This window comes from Rhineura floridana, chromosome 1 (genome assembly GCF_030035675.1).
Source record: "Rhineura floridana isolate rRhiFlo1 chromosome 1, rRhiFlo1.hap2, whole genome shotgun sequence".
Classification (NCBI taxonomy): domain Eukaryota; kingdom Metazoa; phylum Chordata; class Lepidosauria; order Squamata; family Rhineuridae; genus Rhineura; species Rhineura floridana.
The window spans coordinates 251,947,831-251,968,304 of record NC_084480.1 but is presented as its reverse complement, the minus strand read 5'-3'; the positions used below and the strand labels follow the sequence as shown (position 1 = coordinate 251,968,304).

At 40.7% G+C, this 20,474-nt stretch overlaps 1 protein-coding gene across 1 annotated transcript in view; it reads right to left on the bottom strand.

Moving 5' to 3' along the window:
* DSG2 (desmoglein 2) overlaps window positions 1-19,937 on the bottom strand; it is a 39,587-nt gene extending 19,650 nt beyond the window's left edge. Inside the window, exons 1-5 of the mRNA XM_061597816.1 lie at window positions 19,637-19,937; window positions 9,069-9,104; window positions 7,465-7,593; window positions 6,518-6,679; window positions 6,191-6,335 (exon numbers count right to left, since the gene is read on the bottom strand). Of these exons, the coding sequence (XP_061453800.1) occupies window positions 6,191-6,335; window positions 6,518-6,679; window positions 7,465-7,593; window positions 9,069-9,104; window positions 19,637-19,684 (520 nt within the window). The 5' untranslated portion in view covers window positions 19,685-19,937. The remainder of the gene's footprint in view (window positions 1-6,190; window positions 6,336-6,517; window positions 6,680-7,464; window positions 7,594-9,068; window positions 9,105-19,636) is intronic.
* Between the last annotated feature and the right edge of the window lie 537 nt (window positions 19,938-20,474).

Here is a 20,474-nt window from a genome sequence, read left to right as displayed (position 1 = left end):
GCCCCCCTTTCATGCTGATTGACACATATATAGGAATCTGGCTGGGACCCTGGTCCCAAAAAAGTTAGGGGTCTATGACCCCCCCCCCCAACCCTGGATGACTACATCTCTGGTTAGAAGTAGAAAGAAAATAAAGTGTCTTTTTGTACAACATGCAATCAAGTTAAGGAATTCAGGGCTGGATGGCCACTAATTTGGATGGCTTAAAAAAAAAGATGCATCTATGAAGGATTATGTGTATCAAGCACATGATAGCTAAATGGAATCTACATTCAGAGGCTGTATACTTCTGGTTGGCACATCCCGATTTGCTTATGGGCATTTGAAGTAATTTGTTTGGCTGCTGTTGAAGACAGAGTAGTTATGTTCAGATGTAATGCTAAACCATGGTGGCATATTGTGTGAATGAACAGCTATAGGTCACATACTCTCTTGTCCCATGCAATCAGAAGCAAGGGACACATTTGGGAGCTATTTGTTGTTGTTATGTGTCTCCAAGTTGACTACGACTTATAGCGACCCTATGAATCAGCGACCTCCAACAGCATCTGTCATGAACTGCCCTGTTCAAATCTTGTAAGTTCAGGTCTGTGGCTTCCTTTATGGAATCAATCCATCTCTTGTTTGGCCTTCCTCTTTTTCTACTCCCTGCTGTTTTTCTCAGCATTATTGTCTTTTCTAGTGAATCATGTCTTCTCATGATGTGTCCAAAGTATGATAACCCCAGTTTCATCATTTTAGCTTCTAGTGATAGTTCTGGTTTAATTTGTTCTGACACCCAATTATTTGTCTGTTTTGCCTAGAATGCCCTCCCTTGTCCTTAACATGGCTGCAACCATATCTACTCAGAGGTAACTCCTATTGAGTTCTATGGGGCTTAGTTCCTTAATAAGCATGTTTACAGTTGCTGCCTTCAGGGGCATCCATCTGTGCTCCCATCTAACATCTCTGCAACACTAAACTCCTTTCTTCCAATAATGGCCTGGTCTGAGGGCATGTAAACGCTTCTTGCCAGAAGCAAGTAAGCTAGATTAAATGTTCTCTAAAGGTGTTGAACTGTGACCTGGGAGACCAGGGTTTGAATCCCCACACAGCCATGAAGCTGACTGGGTGACCTTGGGCCAGTCACTGCCTCTCAGACTCAGAGGAAGGCAATAGTAAACCACCTCTGTCTGAATACTGCTTACCATGAAGACCCTATCTGGGATCAACTTGAAGGCAGTCCATTTCCATTTTGCATCACCCTAAGTTTGTGAGAAAGAATGACCTTGTCACTTCAGATGGACCTATGAACACCCTATTTTAGGTAAGATTTCTATTTTAATCTCCAGAGAATTTTTTTTTGAATGGTATGCTCCAAGCAACTGTGGTTGATACAATGTATCATGTTTAATGATGTCACTAGGGCCCGCCCCATGATGTCACTAGTGACTGGAGGTCTCTGCAGCGTCACTCTTCCCTCGTGCTCTGTGTTGGGAGGCACGAGGGAGGAGGCTGTGGAGTGCCGGAGAGAGAAAAAATGGACGGAGAAGGCAGCAGCAGAATGGAGGGGAAGAGAGCTGTGGTGAGTGAGGATGGTGTGTGTGCGTGTGTGCCCCGTGTGTCCTGCCACCCCCCCACTGCTCATACCCCCGTAGCTCCTGCCGCCCCCACCGCGTGTCCTGCTCCCGCCCCTGCCACCACGCGCCCCTCCGCCGCCGCCGTGCCGCACTTCCTCTTGGAGCCGCTGCCGCCGTTCCCCTTCTTTCTCAGGAAGGCTGAGGAGGGCGCCCTGGGGCACCAGCCTTCATGCCGTCTCCCCTCGTGGCACGCGGCAACTACTTTCTGCTGCCGCCGAAACATGCGCCTCGAACAACCCAAGCCGGCTGTGCCTTGTCCTGCTGTGGCTCCCAGGCATGTAGAGCTGCGTAACGCTCCTCCGCAGAGTCTCTTTTGCCGGCCGAGCAAACAGCGGGCGACGGCAATGCTTTCCCTCCACTCCCCAGCTCGCCCAGTCAGAGCTCCCCACGGCGGCTTGCCTCACAGCTGCTGTGCCAGAGTGCGCCTTTCTCTCTTCTCAGGCGAGGGAACACACGCAGACAGCCACCACCACCCCCGCAGTCTCCGCCGCAAGGCAGGTGGTCGGTCTGTGGGTGTGCCAAAGAGTCCGCTTCATCCTAGTTCTTGTACACCCCTGTTCACAGATGGATTTTTTTTTTTAACTGATGTGGGTGGGTGGCTCTGTGTGTGTGGAAGCGGAATCATATTCTTTTAGTGACACAACTTGACCCAAGTTGACCTTTGTTGATAAGGAAGGCAGACTTTTAATCAGGGTATGTGTGTCTGTATGTTGGATGTTACATACACGTGTGTGTCTGTGTGTGAATAGATGTAAGTTCCTTAAGTCCACTGATTTCAATAGGTCTACCTGAGTGTCATCAGCATTGGGTATCATCCATACACACACCCATGAACTGGGCAAATACCTTCTAAAGACACTCAAGTGGCTTCCGTTCTTGTTGGCAAATTCCATGACTTGACAAATTGGGGAACATGTAATATGAGGATTTTCTGCATTTACCTTTTCATGTGTCTGCTTTGAAAGCTAAGATCAAGAGTGTTCCCCCACATTTTCTGGTTCCAACACAACACCCGCATTCATCAGTAAGATCAGCTTGATGATGTTGTGAAGAATTTTGTACACTTGGCCAGTTAGCTGTTTGAGTGGTTACGCTCAGGCTGCAATCCTAAACACACTTACTAGGAAGTAAGACCCACTGGAGAAAACAAGACTGATTTCCAAGATTTGTGTAGTTAGGCTGAATCTTATATACAGGACTGGACTCAGTGGGATTTATATCTGAGTAACATGCACAGGATTGTGCTGTCAAAACTCTTGTCACTCCCAAAAGCTAAAAAGACTTTTGTAATGCATGACAAAGCAAGTCTGTGTATGAAGCCAGAATCTCTGTCTGAAGACTCCCACCCACTCAACAAAGTCATCTTCAATATGCCCAATAGGTTGTTTCAGTCCCAAACTAGAATTTTGTTCATGGGCATAGCTCCTGGCTCCATCTCCAGAGAGTTTTGGCTGGACCAAAGTGGGAAAAGCAAGGGTGCCACTTTAGATAACAGTTCCAGAGGTCTTTAAAATATACAGCAAGCTTATCCTTTGGGCCTTTCAACAGGCCTCTGGGACTTCCGGGGAGGGTTAATTACTGAGACTGAAATGCCTCCTACCCTGTTTTAATGTTATTGTCTGCTGCTGTATTGTTTTTATATTGTACCATTGTATTTTATCATATTGTGTTTTAACTGCCTTGTACGTCACCTAGAGTGGCCATTGGCCAGATAGGCGACACAGAAATTAAATTTATTATTATTATTATTATTATTATTATTATTATTATTATTATTATTATTATTATTATTATCCTGTAATAGCTTTAAAAATATTTTCAGTGATCTCACAAACGATTCCCATTCAGGCAGTGACCTGACCCCAGGCTTACTTTCAGTTCAGGTTGTTGCATCATGTGATCTCAGACCATGCCCTGAGACTGGTCAGAAATACATTTTTAAAGATGTAAGTCATAAGGAAAGAATATAGGGAAAGATCAGTGTGTACATGATGTGTTAATGTTTCCAAAGCAAGTTGTAACTATTTCAAACCTCCCTGAGTTTCTAGTGATTGTCTGTTTTCCCTCTATAAGCTAATGATTAGGTTTCTTAAAACAGTTTTTCAAACTACTTTCCAAATGAGTTATATGCATTGATTTGTAAATCACCAAATCTTGTTCTTGAAAAAATATATTGTACATTCTTTCACAGTCATCGGAGATTTATACTGTCTTCCACAGATGTTCAAATATAGTTGCTAACAGTTTAGATATTTCCACTGCCTGTGCCTTCAGCACCCTGAGGTGTAAGTCATTAGCACCTGCTGTCTTAAAATCATTAAGATTAGTTCTGCTTTGTTTCTACCCTTACCTGCACCTCTTTCCCTTCAACTACCATGACTAGCATTTTTGCGAAGCTAGAGACAAACCCCCACACTGCTGCCTGGATCTAAGATGCTATTCAGCAAGAGAACTTTGAGCTTAAGTCTATTCTCTGCTAAATAAAATTAGTATTTCATAGGAGAAACTCATTCCACGCCCTCCTCATATGGAGGTTTTATTACGGGAAACTGCAGCTGAAGACCTTGTGACAATATTAATATGACAATAAGATGTATTGATTTCTCACTTCTGTTCAGACTTGTAGGAATCTATTGACTAAAAAAATTCACTTCAAGTGAATGAGCATCTGTCAAAAGAAAGCAAGCAAGCTTCAGAAAATTCTTTGTGGAACTGTTACTGAAAGATTGGTACAACACACACATTTTGCATATCATAGACTGCAAAAAAGACAAATAATTGGGTGTTTGAATAAATTAAACCAGAACTGTCACTAGAAGCTAAAATGGTGAAACTGAGGTTATCATACTTTGGACACATAATGAGAAGACATGTTTCACTAAAAAAGACAATAATGCTGGGGAAAACAGAAGGGAGTAGAAAAAGAGGAAGGCCAAACAAGAGATGGATTGATTCCATAAAGGAAGCCACAGACCTGAACTTACAATATCTGAACAGGGTGGTTCATGACAGATGCTCTTGGAGGTCACTGATTCATAGGGTCGCCATAAGTCATAATTGACTTGAAGGCACATAATAACAACAACAAAGCTTGCTTCCAAGAGATAACTTTTCTTGCTGTCCCAACAACCAGCTCTTGAAGCCATAATTCTTAGATAAAACTCTTGGCTAGGCTTGCCTGCCTTTACCTGTGATGCTCTGCCTGACTTCCTTCCCTTGCAGACTGATATGCTTAGGGAAGCTTATCTGTCCTTCCTCCTTCCACCCTTTCCCCCTCTTCTCTTCTTCGACTGTCTGAGAGAGAGGAGACACCTTTGTCTCTGCTCTCTCCCTCTTTGGGGTAACAGCCCACTGGATCAACCCAACTACCCTGAAATGTGAGGTAGGGGTGGGGGGATGTAAGATTCTGTTATGCCATTCTGTTAATCTTATGGATAATTTTTTTTATTCTACTATCCCGTGTGTGTGTGTGTGTTTGTTTTTAATATTGTTTTAGGCTACTTAGATGTGCAGCAGCCAAGGCCAGCACTTTGTAGGAGTTTTTTTAAAAAAGTAACTGAAATGTAACTGTAGTGATTACTTTTGAGAAAAAGTAAAGTAATCAGTTACTTTCAGAGCAATTGTAATTGTAATGGTAATTACTACTTTTTTGGGCCAAGTAATTGTAACTGTAATTTATTACTTTTTAAAAGTAATCTTCCAAGCTCTGGGCAGGACTGAGCTGCTTTAAGGAAAAGTGAACTCGTGTCCTCCGCCTTGAGTAGGGGTCAGAACCTGACAATGGTATCATCTGATCCAGTCCAGAAAAAAAGCAGAAAACTTGCACATCAGAGAAACATGTTCTAGCCCAGCCCTATCTGTACTGTGCTATGATTCTACCTGCAAGAATCTCTTTTGTCTAAGGGACCATTCAAAAATGGTATCCACCACTTGCAGGCATGATTCAACATTCTATCATCTCATTTTTTATGAACTGACAATAAAAAGTAAACAGTTCAAGCATAAGGGAAATACCCTATCCCTTACAACCATCGTTTTCTAGGTAGCATCACATAAGGGAAGAAAGCACTGGGTTTTCATCATTCATCCTGTGTGACCAGTGCAGGGTAGGATGGCCATATGGAGAAGACGGCAGGGCTCCTGTATATTAAAGTTTGTAGAGGAAGTTTGTAGAAGAGGGGATTTTAACAGGTTACCTTGCAGTGTTAATCTCCACTCCATTTTCTAGTAGTTATTATTTTTATTTATTATTTGATTTACATCCCGCCCTTCCTCCCAGCAGGAGCACAGGGCGGTAATTTCCCTCTCTGAAAACCATCTTCATATCAAATGTATGAGATGTTGCCAATCTATTACAATACTATGATCCTGCCCATCTGTGGGAAATCTCATTGAAATCAGAAGAGACACATGTGTAATTTAGTACAGGATTTCAACCATACACAAGGGCACAAGAGAGAGCGTAGTTAGGAAAAATACAATGAATTCCAAACAGAAATGCACAGAAAACTATGCAAAATTTGTGATCAAGTCAGAATGAATGAAAACATAAATCAAATTCTAGGACTTACCTACTTCACACAATTCTTCAACAGAACCCACAAAAACTTCCTGTGAAAACACTGGCCTGTTGTCATTTATGTCCAAAACTTTAATTCTGAGGTCTAATGGTTTTTCCATGTTATTACCATGCTGATCCAATGCATACCCTTTCACCTGAAACAATATTGACCAAAAAAAAAAAAAAACATAATGGGAAAGTAAAAATAGCCATATGAGTGGATTCAAATCAATGCAGTAAAAGTTGAGTGATGGTGGCTGACATCACTCTAAGTGCTTAACAGGAAAAGGAAGTCTAATTCCTTACATGGAACATTGAATATACACATGTTACTTACATGGAACATTGGTGTTTTTTCCCGATCAACTACTCGAGTTATGTTTAGTTCTCCAGTTTTCCCATTAATCACAAACAAATGATATGGTGGTTCTGTAACTCCTGGGCCAGAAATGGTGTAAGTAATAATTACCCCTGAATCAAGTTCCCGATCAGATCGTATCTGTAAATAACATGAACAACATACACTCAGTATTTTGGGAAATTAAATGTCCCAGCATTCCTTGGTAGTTGAGACATTTCTTTATAAGTAGAATACTTGGTGCACATCTCTGATGCATAATATAGAAGTTCCCTGCAGACCTCCCCTCATACATCACATAAAAGATCAGGGACTGGAGTGGGGAGGGGGCATGACACATGCAAGGATGCTGGGGACGAGCTTGTACGTGTGCCCATTTTTAATCACTGCATGTGCAGACAAACACTTGAATATGGCTAGAGAGTGCCACTATGGTGCTAATTTGAGAGAAAGCTCCAGGCAGAAGGGAAAGCAAGGGAGAAAGTGTGGAGCCCATAAAGGCAGCAGGAAACATTGACATAGCAGAAATGGATGAATGATGGCTATAGATAGAGATATAGATTGGGAAGTAAGGAATAGGCTTAAAAGCGAAGACGAGTTTTTGCAGGATGCGATACCTACCACCATCACTGGAATGCTATCAGAACAGAACAGTTTTGATTACAGTTTGATGAAAAATCCAGTTCTTTAATCTGCAATCAACTGGCTTCCACCACGGATTCATTCATTCATTCCATCTAGGTATTTCTAGGCTGCCTTTTCGATCAAAACCCTCACAAGGTTGCTTACACAAAACAATAATAGAATTTAACTGTTTGTTTTTGTTAAAAAACCCAGGAGGTGCTATATGATGTCAAAGAAATATCCATTTCCATAACAAGCTGCCTGACATCTCTCAGGATTCAGTTCATTTGGCTCTGACTTACTTTAGCAATTGGATTCCTGTTGGAGTTGTCACGCTCTTCCCAGATGACTGCAGGTGGGACAATCCATTCCCGCTTTTGTCTAATGTGGCTGTCCATATGATGGCGCTGGTCATTTCTGCCACCGAGAATCTGTCACAAAAAAAAGTTTCAGTTCTACTTATATTTTGATCAATATTTTATACTGTTTTATGTAAAATGCTTATAGCAGTGGTACTCAAACCTATTTTCCCATGGACCACTTGAAAACTGCAGAGAGGCTTGGCAGACGACTTAATGGTTTTCTGCCTGTTGTAGCAATTTTAATGTGCTGTGCTAGATGCCATATTATTTTGAATTGTATTTTTATTCCATAGAATTCAGATTGTACCACAATATAAAAAGAAAGGGAGTAAAAATACAATTAAAAATCCATATGAATATTTAGTGTGATAGATGTGTCATTTCCTGTCTTCAGCCACAAATCTATAGACATGCCATGGAACCCCAGAATGAAGTTCATGGACCACAATTTACAACCTCTGGCATAAAGGTTTTTGTTGATTAAGTGGCATGTAAGTAAAAAATTACAATACTTTGGGCATCCAGTCTTAATTTTTCCTTAAGGCCTTGCTGTTGAATCAAAATTAATACACTATTTCAAAAGGGCATGTTTGTATTTTTCCCCATTTAAGAATAAAGTCAGGCTCATTAGAAGAGCAGATGAAAAAAATAGTACTCTACTTACTTAAGCACAGTCAAACAGCATGATGAACATTTTGTCAGAAGTAAGCCTCAATGTAGCTGTCTTCAGGTTTTATTAACAGGAAATGGTGTTCAAGATGCACCAGCCCTGTCCCTTCTACCCTCAACCTTGTCACATTCAGTGGGAAGTTTGAAGGGGGCTTCTAAGCATGCTTGCTTGAACACACAAGTCCCCTACAGACTTGCTGCTCAATGCACCAAGGCCGGGAATGACAGGGATGTTAGCACATGCAGCTCCACACAACTGAACACATTTTCTCTTTAATATCCCCTGAAGAGGGCTTGTGTCTAATGGGTCTTACTCCCTAACAAGCCCGCTTAGAATTATAGCCTATGGCTTTCTAAGGGCTAAGTCCCATAGAGCTACATGTGACTCAAACCTGATGAGGATTTCACTGACAGGTTACTTCCTTGCATTTTCCCTAAAGTCCTACAGAAGGGGGATTTAAATAATTTATTTAAAATATGTATGTCCAGAGATGCTGAGAGATTATGAGACAGAGAGAGAGAGAGAGAGAGAGAGTATTGCCAACTGGCTATGTAGTAATAATGTTTTAGTCTATGGGCTACAGTGTTTGTGTGTGTGTATACAATGTCTTGGTACATGGATGGTATATAAATTTTGGAAATAAACACTCATACTAAATACTTTTTCTTAAGTGCTTAAAAAGCTTCCCATGTGTTATTTCAGTATGTTTATTTATTGTGTAGAAGTGGTCAGGCATTTAACTGCCTTGCTTCTCTGCCAAGACATCACCATCCATTCATCTGAACTGCCCAGACATCCTTTCATATGATACACGGCACTCCACCATGTCTACACACTAATGCTCTATTCATTGCAATTTCAAATGATCTCTTACCTCTACATCAAGTCCATTCCCAAAGATTACACAGTTCTGTAAAAAAATCCCAGACAAGTAACTATAAGAGTAAGTATTTTTAAAGAACAAAAAATTACAAAACAATATATCCCTGCACAGTAGCAAAGAAATTCAGTAAATTCATTTCTCCTCCTGCTTCTACCCAATAATGTTAAAAATGAATAAAACAGAACAAGCTTAAATATTATTTTATGTAAACCCATCCAGGTATCCACTGGCCCCACTGAACTTCCCCGATTTGGACAATCTTGCTAAGTGTAGTATGGCTGAATCCAAAACAGCTTTAAATTAATTTTATTTTAAGTAGTCATAAGACAAAATACTCCATTGACTTATCAATGACTTCTATGAATAAATCACTTCTGGAAAGTTTGCTGTGGCTTCAACTCAGGCTAGAACTGCGCATTACAAGATATGAAGGGCTGCTGCAAAAAGCTGGCATCCCTAGCCAGGTGAGAGGCGTGGCCGAGATAGTGGGAGTGATGAGGGCTGATGGAGAGGCCTGGAGGGTTGCATTTGGCCCCTGGGCCTGAGGTCCCCCATACCTGTTCTACACACTTGCCCAGGAATAAGCACAATTGAACATAGTAGGACTTACAACAAACATGCTTAGGATTTTTCTTTTAAGAGAGAACCATCTAAAGTATTTTCCAAATTGGATGCCTTATGTGTATCCTGGCAAATCACTCTGATAAACTAGATAGTGACTATGTTTATCACACCCTTTGGGCGATTTTGTTGTCAGTGTTTGCCATTTGGAATCACAAGTGCTCAGGAGATTTTTCAAAGGAAGGTTTTTCAAAGGAACTCTTTACGAGGCATAAAAGGAGTTATTGTCTTCATGGATGGCATATTAGTGGAAGACCATGACAAAATGCTGGTCATTGTCTGTAACTGAATCTATAAATCTGGGCTCAAGCAAACAAGGACAAACATATTTTCACTATGGTGAAATAGATTAGATTAGACTTACTATTTTTATATCCCACACCTTCCTCCATAGGAGCCCAGGGTAACAAACATATCAATATAATGGAAACATCTAAAATAGTTAAAAACAGCTTTCAAAAAACAAAAAGAGCTCTAGGGACAAGTAATCACACAATACTGGACAAAGCCATACCCAATTAATGTAAATATAATTAACTGAGCTGAAAGCAGCGACTAACATTACAGAACTGAGGTGCTTTCTGGGAATGGTGAACTCTTGGTCAATATTTTCAAGGCATCTCAACTGAGGCACAACTACTAAACCTAACTAGTTAAATCCAAGTCCTGATTTTGGGGACCAGATCAGGTGGCTGTCTTGACAAAGATAAGATCGTGATCTCCAATGCCTCAATCTTCCAGGTTTATGATGCCAAAAATCCCACAATGGTTAGCCCTGACGTAAGCAGCTTTGGACCAGTTGGAATTCCACTACAACTTCATTGTTCAGAAAGGAAGCCAGTTTCATTCTGTTCAAGAACTTTACTGAAGCAAAAACATGCTACGGACAAATAAAAAAAGGATACCTTGCTAGCGTTAGGCATGATAAACCTTTTACAGATAGCTAAGTAGTTTATGCTATATACTCAGTTCATCACTCACTTTGGTCCAGTTATGGAAAGCCTTTAAATTGGAGAGGCTGCAATTTTTCAACCGTGTTGATTTACTAAATTATTGTTTTTTAAATTAAAGCATGGGGAGAAGGCTCATCTTGCTGCTCCTTAATGGCCTTTTGCTTGATGGATAAAATCTTTCTGTTGCAGGAGGCTTTGGGGACATGAATGGTTTTAAAGCTCCTGCATTAAACTTGCGGTACTGAATTATTTTCATTGCTGAAGGATGTCTAATTGGTAAAATGGCTGCTTATATTCGTATTCTGCTACTTTTAGAAATGTAGGTGGGATATAACTATTCAGAATAAATAAACAGCAGGGTTTTTTAAGGGTTCAAAGTGCTTTTTATAGTACTGTAAGATAAAATAGGCTACTTTATTACCCCCGTATTTTAGGGGCAGGCTAGACAGGTGAGATTTGAACTATGGGCTTAGCTATTATACTGCTGCATAGTTCTACTTACTTCCTACAGCTAGCCTTTTTTGATAATTTATGTTCCAGTAGTTGAAAAAGCACATCCATCTCTCAGCACACTTTGCTGTTGTTGTTGTTATGTGCCTCTGCGACTTATGGCGACCCTATGAATCAGTGACCTCCAAGAGCATCCGTCATGAACCACCCTGTTCAGATCTTGTAAGTTAAGGTCTGTGGCTTCCTTTATGAAATCAATCCATCTCTTGTTGGCCTTCCTCTTTTTCTACTCCCTCCTGTTTTTCTCAGCATTATTATCTTTTCTAATTAATCATGTCTTCTCATGATGTGTCCAAAGTATGATAACCTCAGTTTCATCATTTTAGCTTCTAGTGGTAGTTCTGGTTTAATTTGTTCTAACACCCAATATTTGTCCTTTTTCGCAGTCCATGGTATCCGCAAAGCTCTCTGAAAATTCCCACTTTTCCTATAGATTAGATCAGTTAATTTATCTATTTCTGCTAACTCTGAATACTTTGATACCCTTGAAATAGCCATTTTCAGCGCAGCCAGCAGGTCACATGATGCTTGCTTAAATAGTGGTCATCCCATATATGATAGCACCAAGCAGGACTTGAACCAGTAATCTAGTGGTCTATGTATGCCCTTTGTCAGCAGCAAGGCAACTAAACAAGATTAGATTTCACAAACAGAATTGAAGATAACCCATCTACAAGTCACGTTTAAAGTAAAGTCAACATACATTTCAAAAAGCAATCTGAATGAATGAGCTTTCACTCATTCAGATGAGTCGTTCTGCAGAATTTATTTTGAGAAAGGGATCATAAATATATCAGGGGGTAAACAGAACTTCCAAACAAAAAGGCAGGGCTTATTCAGTACTTTCTGATGTTGGGAAATATGCTCTACACCCAGACTTCTAATGCGGGAAGACATACACCCTTTATATTTTTATAAATGGCATTGAGGAAACTGGCAGTGTATACAATAAATATTTGTTCAGGCAACTCCCTGTCCTCACTGCAGAAATCTATGTGTGCCCATATTAAATCATTGTTTTACAAGTCTCAGCACATTTCCAAGATGTGTTTCTAACCAAGGGGAGGTTTCTGTTCCAGGGTGGATTTCTTTGTTTTGAGAGAGAAATGCATTTTCTTTGTCTTATGTCAAAGCAACCCTGCCCTTACGTTTCTAATCGTTCTGTCACAACATAGTTAAACCTGATTCATGACTTTTGTCAGGAATTTATGGGTATAAACAAGCAGAAGATCTTGTAAGGATCTTTGAGAAGCTTTAGCTCAAAATGGAAGTGCTTTGCCTACACAGACTGATAAAAAAATATTTTGCCCAAATACTACATTTCGCATACTTTCCCTTATAGACATTTCTTATGTGACAAAAGAGGGTTGTTGAGCTGGGGTTTTAATCCCAGCAGCAAGTGAGCTGTATCCCATGTTCAACCAAAATGGGACTCAACATTGAACTCAGTATTTATACTGTTGCTAAACATCAATACAAAATGGGCCGGTCTTAAATTGTCACACAGAACTGCTTTCCAACTTATTTCCACAATCTAATTCCACAGTAAAACTCCATCACATGCTGCAGTTTTCTTTCAGCACAGTCCTTCCACCTGACTCTTTTATTTGTTTTTACATGGAAGTGCCTCTTTAATGAAAGTGCAAGTTTAAAAACAGTAACAACACAAATAGCATCAGCTGGTGTGGGCTGATAAATTATGAGGATCACAGCCGGCACAGAGAGAGAATTTAACCCTTTCCTCTCAGCTGCAGCCCTGAGGAAAAGTTCTTCTCTGAAGCCAGTATTTCCTTGAGGATGGGGGTGGGAAGAGGAGGTATGTGGGGGTGGGATTTCCTCCCAATGCAAATACCAGTTTCAGAGGATACTAAAGCTGCATGCACACATTTAAAGAACACTTAAAGTACACGACTTCCCCCAAAGAATCCTGGGAACTGTAATTTGTTAAGGAAGCTGGGAATTGTAGTTCTGTGAGGGGTAAACTACAGTTCCCAGGATTCTTTTGGGAAGTCATGTGCTTTAAATGTAGGGTGTGCATGCAGCCTAAATGCAGAGACACATTTACTTTTTACTCTCCTCCCTAACATGTGTTGTCCTTATCTTTAGAGTTCAAGTCTGCAGACAAGTCTTTATTTTTTAATTTTTACACAGCAATTAGCAGTTTTAGGTGCTGTATAAAATTACTAAATGCTCTACACTTACAAATGTATGAGCCTTGGGCTCATACTGACAAGGACAGAATATAAATTTAATAAACAACAACAACATATGCATGGGACAAAGACATGTATCATGGAGATGCATGCCGAGAACCAGTATGACTGCAACTTAACCATGCCCACCTGCCCCACACCAGATAGCATGGAGAAGAAGTAGATATCGTGCTCATCAAACAAAATAGATGATGAACAACATGAAAACCTCGCAAGGATGTTCCCCGTTTCTGCTGCAGATGAGTTTGGCTTTCCTTCCTTATTGGGAGGAATGAGACCACGTGAGTAGGGAGCACATGCTGCCTCCTGAGCCTCAGGTAGTTTATCATGCCTGCGTTTATACCCATTATCATTTCCTTGCTGCAAGTTCCCGATTGTTCAATAAAGTGATCCCTTTATCCCACTTTACATGTTGTGTCTTCATTGGGGGGGAGGTTCAGCTCTCAAATGGAAAATGGACTGCCTTTAAGTCGATCCCGACTTATGGCGACCACATGAATAGGGTCCATATGAATAGGGTCCATATGACCATATGAATGGTAAGCAGTATTCAGAGGTGGTTTACCATTGCCGTCCTTCTCAGCTCTCAAGAATGCCCTTTATCCCCATATTTGTTTCAACTTGTCTATTGACCATGATGCAGGGAAAATCAGAGACAAAAAGGTGCAAAAGGTGGGAGGGCAGGAAATGAAGGTCTGCTAGCATTAGCAAACACTGAACCTGAAAAATCCCTAATTGAATTTTTAAATATTGTTGAATATTTTAATCAAAGAGCAGGCTATACAAAAATAATAAGGTAGAGCGTTTAGTCTTTCATCTTAAAGATAAGGAATTGAAAGGGGTGGAAGATAAGACAAAAACGCAGGTTATACTACAGTGAAACATTTAGGGACTGTGTTTTCTAAAGCAAATAACAAGTTACCAAGACCTAAACTACAGCGTGTTAAAAGGTAAGATTAAGGGCAGATGAGAGAGAAGTTGACATCTAAACTGATCTTTCCTGGAAGAATTACAGCAATAAAGATGAATATCCTTCATTTTACAGCATATCTCCTTAACAACAACAGAAAATAAAAATAGACTCATGGCAATGGCTGATAAAATAAATTTGTGTAGGAATATAAAAAAACCAAGAATAAAGCTCAAATTAGTGTGTACAAATAAGAGAAAAGGGGTCCTTTCTATACCAGTTTTGAAAAGTTACTGCCATGCTAATTGCCTAATATGGATTGGAGAAGTTTTTCTTTTGTAAAGTTTTTAAGATATCCATGATCAAAACCACAGAAGGGGAAAACAACCTTAATACTAAAAATAGTGGTTGTTATGGAAGCATATCAAATGATTGTGTTGACTGAAAAATGCATTTATAAAAAACAAAACAGTAAAATTGATCATTCTAATATTAGCAGTTTCATTGCTTTCACCTGAGGAGTGACCTTTCCAAGCAGGTATGCAGATATGAGTTTCTGTTTTATTAAGCATTTACACAAAGAGATTGGCAGGATTAAATGAATTTTACTTGTCACATGTCTACATGTAAGAATTTGAGGGTAACTAAACTATATTTGAATGCATTTCTCTGACAACATAGATACAAACTCTAAGACTTCCCCCTTCCAACAGCTTTTCCGTATTTGAATAAAATACTGATTATTCTCCAAGATCTACAAACTGCAAAAATGTAAAAACAGTTAAGATTCTCAGAGTGCAAACCAGGTGTTGTTTTCAACTAAGTTCTACTCAGAGTAGACCCAATGAAAGTCATGGATCTAAGCAAGTAATGCCCATTAATTTCAATAGGTCTATTCTAAATTTGATTAACAGCGGCTACATGCCTGTATCTGCCCAATTCACTTCACTTATGAAGCTCCAGTTTGACTTGCTAATAGGAGGATTTTCATACACAGGCCTTATCTGGTTACTCTGTGGGTGACTAAATTAGCACACCACATATGCACAAGCCAGAGATCAAAGGTAGTAGTGCCCATGCTGATACCTCCTAGTCCTTACTGACTACTCCCATCACTATGGGAGGAACATGATTGTGTGCAAAAGCCAATAATGGTAGCGCCAAACACCCTGTGATAACAGCTTTCTTTTTAGAGGGACTTCCTGTTGTGCTTCCAGGTGCTATCATTGCTGGAGAAGCCAAAAACTGGAAGCACTCTGAAAACAGACAGAGAAGAACGAGTGCACTTCTTGCTTGTTATATACTTTGTTATGTCAGATTCTGATCTCAGAGCTTCTTGCATATTACTCTTCAGTTGAAATTAGACTGCGAGCATTATTTGCTTCCATATACACCTCGCAGAAGCAAGGATGTTTTGAGTAGACCCATCTCTAACATCACGTTTTCCTCCAGCGATGTCCATGTTATATTATTTATTTAAAAAATGTATACCGCAATTTGTATACTGTGGTTTACAACAATTATAATACAATAATACAATTATAATATAATGAGATGGGGAGGGGGAAAACACTTCTTCGTCAACTTTCTCCATGCCATGTATACTTTTCTATACCTCTACCATGCCTTCCCTTCAGTTGCATTTCCCCCTAAACTGAAAAGCATTTCCTGGTAGGGAAACTGCTCCAACCCTTCATCCTTTTAGTTGCCCTTTTCTGCATCTTTTCTAGCTCTATGGTATTCTTGAGGTGTGGTGACCAGAGGTGTATTCAGGTTTCCAAAGATTATATAGATTATAAAAAAGCACTACAATACTGGCAGCTTTATTTTCAATCCCTTTCCTAATCATTTCTAGCATGGAACTTGTTTTGTATACACTTGACAGCACAGTCCTATAAATGTCTACTTAGAATTAAGTCTCACTGAGTTCAATTGGATTTATTCCCAGATAAGCAGCTTTGTGAGCTGATGTTTTTGTTGAAGACCCATGAACCCATGATCTCTTTCTTGGTTGCCCTCTCTTGAAACGGGCCTATTTAGATGTTTGCTTCCATATGTACACTAAACATGTGGAGCAGAGCGCAGGAACACACCTGTTTGCCTTGATGTGATGTGACCCACTTTTCCTGCCACCTCAAAGTCCAGCAATGTGATGCAACCTCTGAAAAGATATAGATATGCATATATAGATTCTCCACATGTATGGGAACCCTGCACAATCCTAGGCTGCTGACCTCATAGACAGTCCACACATGTACAACTCTCCTTTTGGGATGTGCCAAATGCTTGGAACTGCTTTGGGGCAAAGCAAATAGTATATATGTGGAGGGAAATGTCTGAATAATCCTAGTATATGAAGCTAGTTTTGCCCCAACGCTTTACAATTACAGTGAACCCCATTTGCCATTTTCTTGCCCATTCACCCAGTTTGAAGAGAACATTTTGGACCACTTTGTATTCCATCTGGGTTTTCACCATCAGAAAGAGAACTGTGCTAAATCTTTCTCTTCAACATACTCATTTACTCACACAGAACTTTTTATTTGGGGGGGCATTCGCAAATATGAAAGTGGTACAAATTAGGATCAGATAATTTAATCTAGAAGAACTAGATGTTTCCAATTTGTAGAATGGTTCAGCATATGAAGAAGTGAGAATCTGCATAAGTATTACAAAGCAGGAAACCAAAGCTCAGGTGAGCGTGGGGGAAAAAAGAGAGTCTTCATATGAGGTTAGAACAATAAACATTTAGTTTGGGTTGACCTCTGTCCATCATATAAATTCAAGGAGTGCTTAATTTTTAGCTCTGACACATCTTGTTTTAAATATTTAATTACTGCTAAAACATGTATGACAAAGGCCTGACACAGGGGTTGGGAACCTCCACATTCCCTCAGGGGTAATCTTTGGGGTTGGATGCCAACAATAGGTGAGGCTAAACCCCCAACACTTTCTTTCTTTCTTTCTTTCTTTCTTTCTTTCTTTCTTTCTTTCTTTCTTTCTTTCTTACACACACACACACCTCACCCCCACACCCTCATCCATCCATTCTCTCTACACCCTCTGTCCCCAGCAGTCTTACCCTCTGTGGGACAATTTGGCTTAGGGAAAAGTTACCATTAGTGCCAATGGAATTTCCTCCCTAAGCCTAATTGCCCCATGGGGGGGCAGAGGAGGCTGCAAGCCAGATTCAAAGCTGTAGTGGTCCAGGCCAGTGACTTGCTACTCCTGGCCCAATACATATCCAATATTTTCTTTTTCCCAGCATGAACACTGCATTTTTTGTAGCTGCAGGTTCTACTTCCCTCATTATGTTACAAAAATGGATTTTAGTAGAGAATCATCCCAGGCCTACCATAATCAGCAAGATGCAACAGTGATTTGGCTACAGGTAGTAAAAGGTCCTTTGTATATGTTCTGAGATATATTCTTTTCTTTACCATTACATCATGTGTTCTAGGGCTGAACCAGGACACTAGAAACATATTCCAGGGAAATCCAAATTCCAGAGAAACATATTCCAGGACAAGTAAAATTAATACACTGGGTGACAATGCCAGGAATACTGGTTGCAAGGTGTCTTATTATTCCACAACAATATCTACATGTACCTGAACCCACAATTGCTTCATGATTCCTGGAATCTTTGTCATTTCCTCAAAGTATTATATGAGCCAGGAAAAGTCTGGGTGCAGCTTCAATATGCACCAGCTTGTCAAAGTACACCTCAAGGTGACATAATAATGAAGAAGAATCAGCATATTGAACAAGAGATGCAACTCACAGCAAAGCTGACAAGATAGATGGGTTTTGTTTCTTACTGTTTTGAGGAAGGAGGGATTTCTGATTCCTAACTAGTCTGTTTCAGGAAGATCTCCAATAAAACAAAACAAAAAGATACAGAATTGAGTGCCTGCTATTTCCATCAGTGTAGGGGAGAAACATTATTTATTCTGAAGAGAAAACATCAAACTGTCTTGGGCATCATAAGCCAGAGAAAAGTCTACATGAATTGCTTTTTACAATGACCCAGTAAAAGCCCATAAAATTATTAGTTTAAAATGTTTTATAGGCTGCCAGCCCACATATGGCTTCTTAATCCATAAAAACCTAAGAAGAAGCCCTAGTGGATCAGATCAAGTATCCATCTCATACAACATCCTGTTTCCCCCAGGGGACAAACAGAAGTTTTCAGGAAGCCCACATGGAGGATATGAAGGTAATACAGTATTCCTCCCCGCACTATTGCCCTCCTCTAGCATACTGTCTCTGAAGGTGAAATTCCACTTAGCCATATTTTTTAAAATGTATATTTTCCTTTATATCTTGTTTTTCCTCTAATTACCTTAAGGCAGCCTATGTGGTACTTCCCCTCTATTTGATTTTCATAACAACCCTGTGAGATAGGTTAGGGCGAGAGAAAGGCTGAGTGGGGATTCAAACCTGTGTCTTCTCCATCTTATTCTAACACAGCCTGACTACTACATCACACTGTCCAATGCCTGCGGATAGACCCATCTTCCATGTCATGTACAGAACATCATTGATAGCACAAAGTAAAATACAACAAAAACTCAATTCCCTTTCTATTTAAAAAGACTTTCCTTCATGGTCACCTGCAGATGACCATTTGTTACCAGAGGTGACCAGGTTATTATTTATAGTTTTGTTTTTACAATCAGAGCTTCACTCATGCTCAGAAAGGTTTTTTACAATCAGAGCTTCACTCATGCTCAGAAAGGTTCTTACAAATGTGGGAATTAAGCAGAGACTGGCAAATTAGCAACAATTAGCAAGAGATACTTCTCTCCACCTAAAAGGCAGCTCAAGTTTTTTTTAAATTCGCATCTACTGATAGACTCTTTTACGTTAAGTTTATTCAAATAATAGGAGTGCCCCTGAAAAACTCCTGGCTATCCAGATTTCGCTTTAAATATATTATTTTCTGCAATACCAAGGCCCCCAAAACTTCAATTTCCCAACGTTTTTGTTTCCTCAAAAGGCACATTCAAACCATTTTAACACACAATGCAGATTTCTGACCCTGCGCGCTTCTCCTAGGTGCGTTTCCGCGCAAGCGGCCATTAAGGTTACAGTAGAACTTCCTCGCCCAGGTTCCAGGATGTGGTGCGCGGACTTCTGCGATTAAAGAGTAGAAACTCTTCCAGCACCACAGTCAGCCGTTATTCGCCTGCAGCGCAATCTTTTCCACCTCGCTCTTCCTACATTTCCTAAGATCTTTCTACAGTTTGCAAGCTCCCTCCCATTTGTTTCTCATCGACCTCGGACAGATCTGCTTAAAAAATTCTACAACGCAGGGCGGGGGAGCCACAGGTGGCCTTCAAAACTCACCAAGAGCAGCAAAATCCCCAGTCCTCCCGAGCCAAGGTGCCAAGCCATGGCAAACGCTTCAGCCTCTTCTTCCCCTGCTCTCCTTCGGCCCCAAGTCTCGCTTTCTGGGCCCAAAGCGGTAGCAGCCCCGCCGGGTGAACCCTCCCGAAGAGAAATATCTGTGTGCGAAAGAGTTCTTTGCCGTGAGCGTCTGCCTGGTCCAACCCCCTTTCCCGGTGGTGATAAGAAAATGGGGGCGGATGCAACTTGGGAGGAAAAGGAGAGCCGCGGAGGGCGGAGTGTATCGCTTGCCCTCCTGGGGAGGGTTCACCTGGTGGGTGCGGGGAACCCCGCCCTTCTTCTGTGAGTCAGGCCTACAGGGCACAGAGGTTGGGATAGTTGCAGCTCTTGGCCCTGAAAGGCAGCCTTGCGGCAGAATCATTCTTGATTTTTTTTCCAAGGGAAGGGGGGGAGAGTAGTCGCATTTCTCCTCCCTTGCAACCTGAGATCTTTTTGCATCAAGCACAGCCTACCCCTGACCAAGCCTGCGCCGCGCTCGCCCCCACCCCTCCAATTCTACGTTTAAGACTTATCACAAACAAACGGTAGACTACGGCTTTTTGATCTTGCACAGAAACGTTCTGACAGTTTCTCCTCACGATTCCACGCCTGATGATGAGTTTTGATGGATTCCAAGAGCCTCCTGGCTTCTTTGTAACTTTTGATTTGGACGCAACATATTCCTCTGCTAATACCTTTATGCTGCCTTTTTAAAAAAATCCTCTTGGAAACAATGGTATTCAGTCAGTGCCAGCTGAGGGCGGAGGTTTCTTAATCCTAGCCCTGCAGCAAAGCCAGA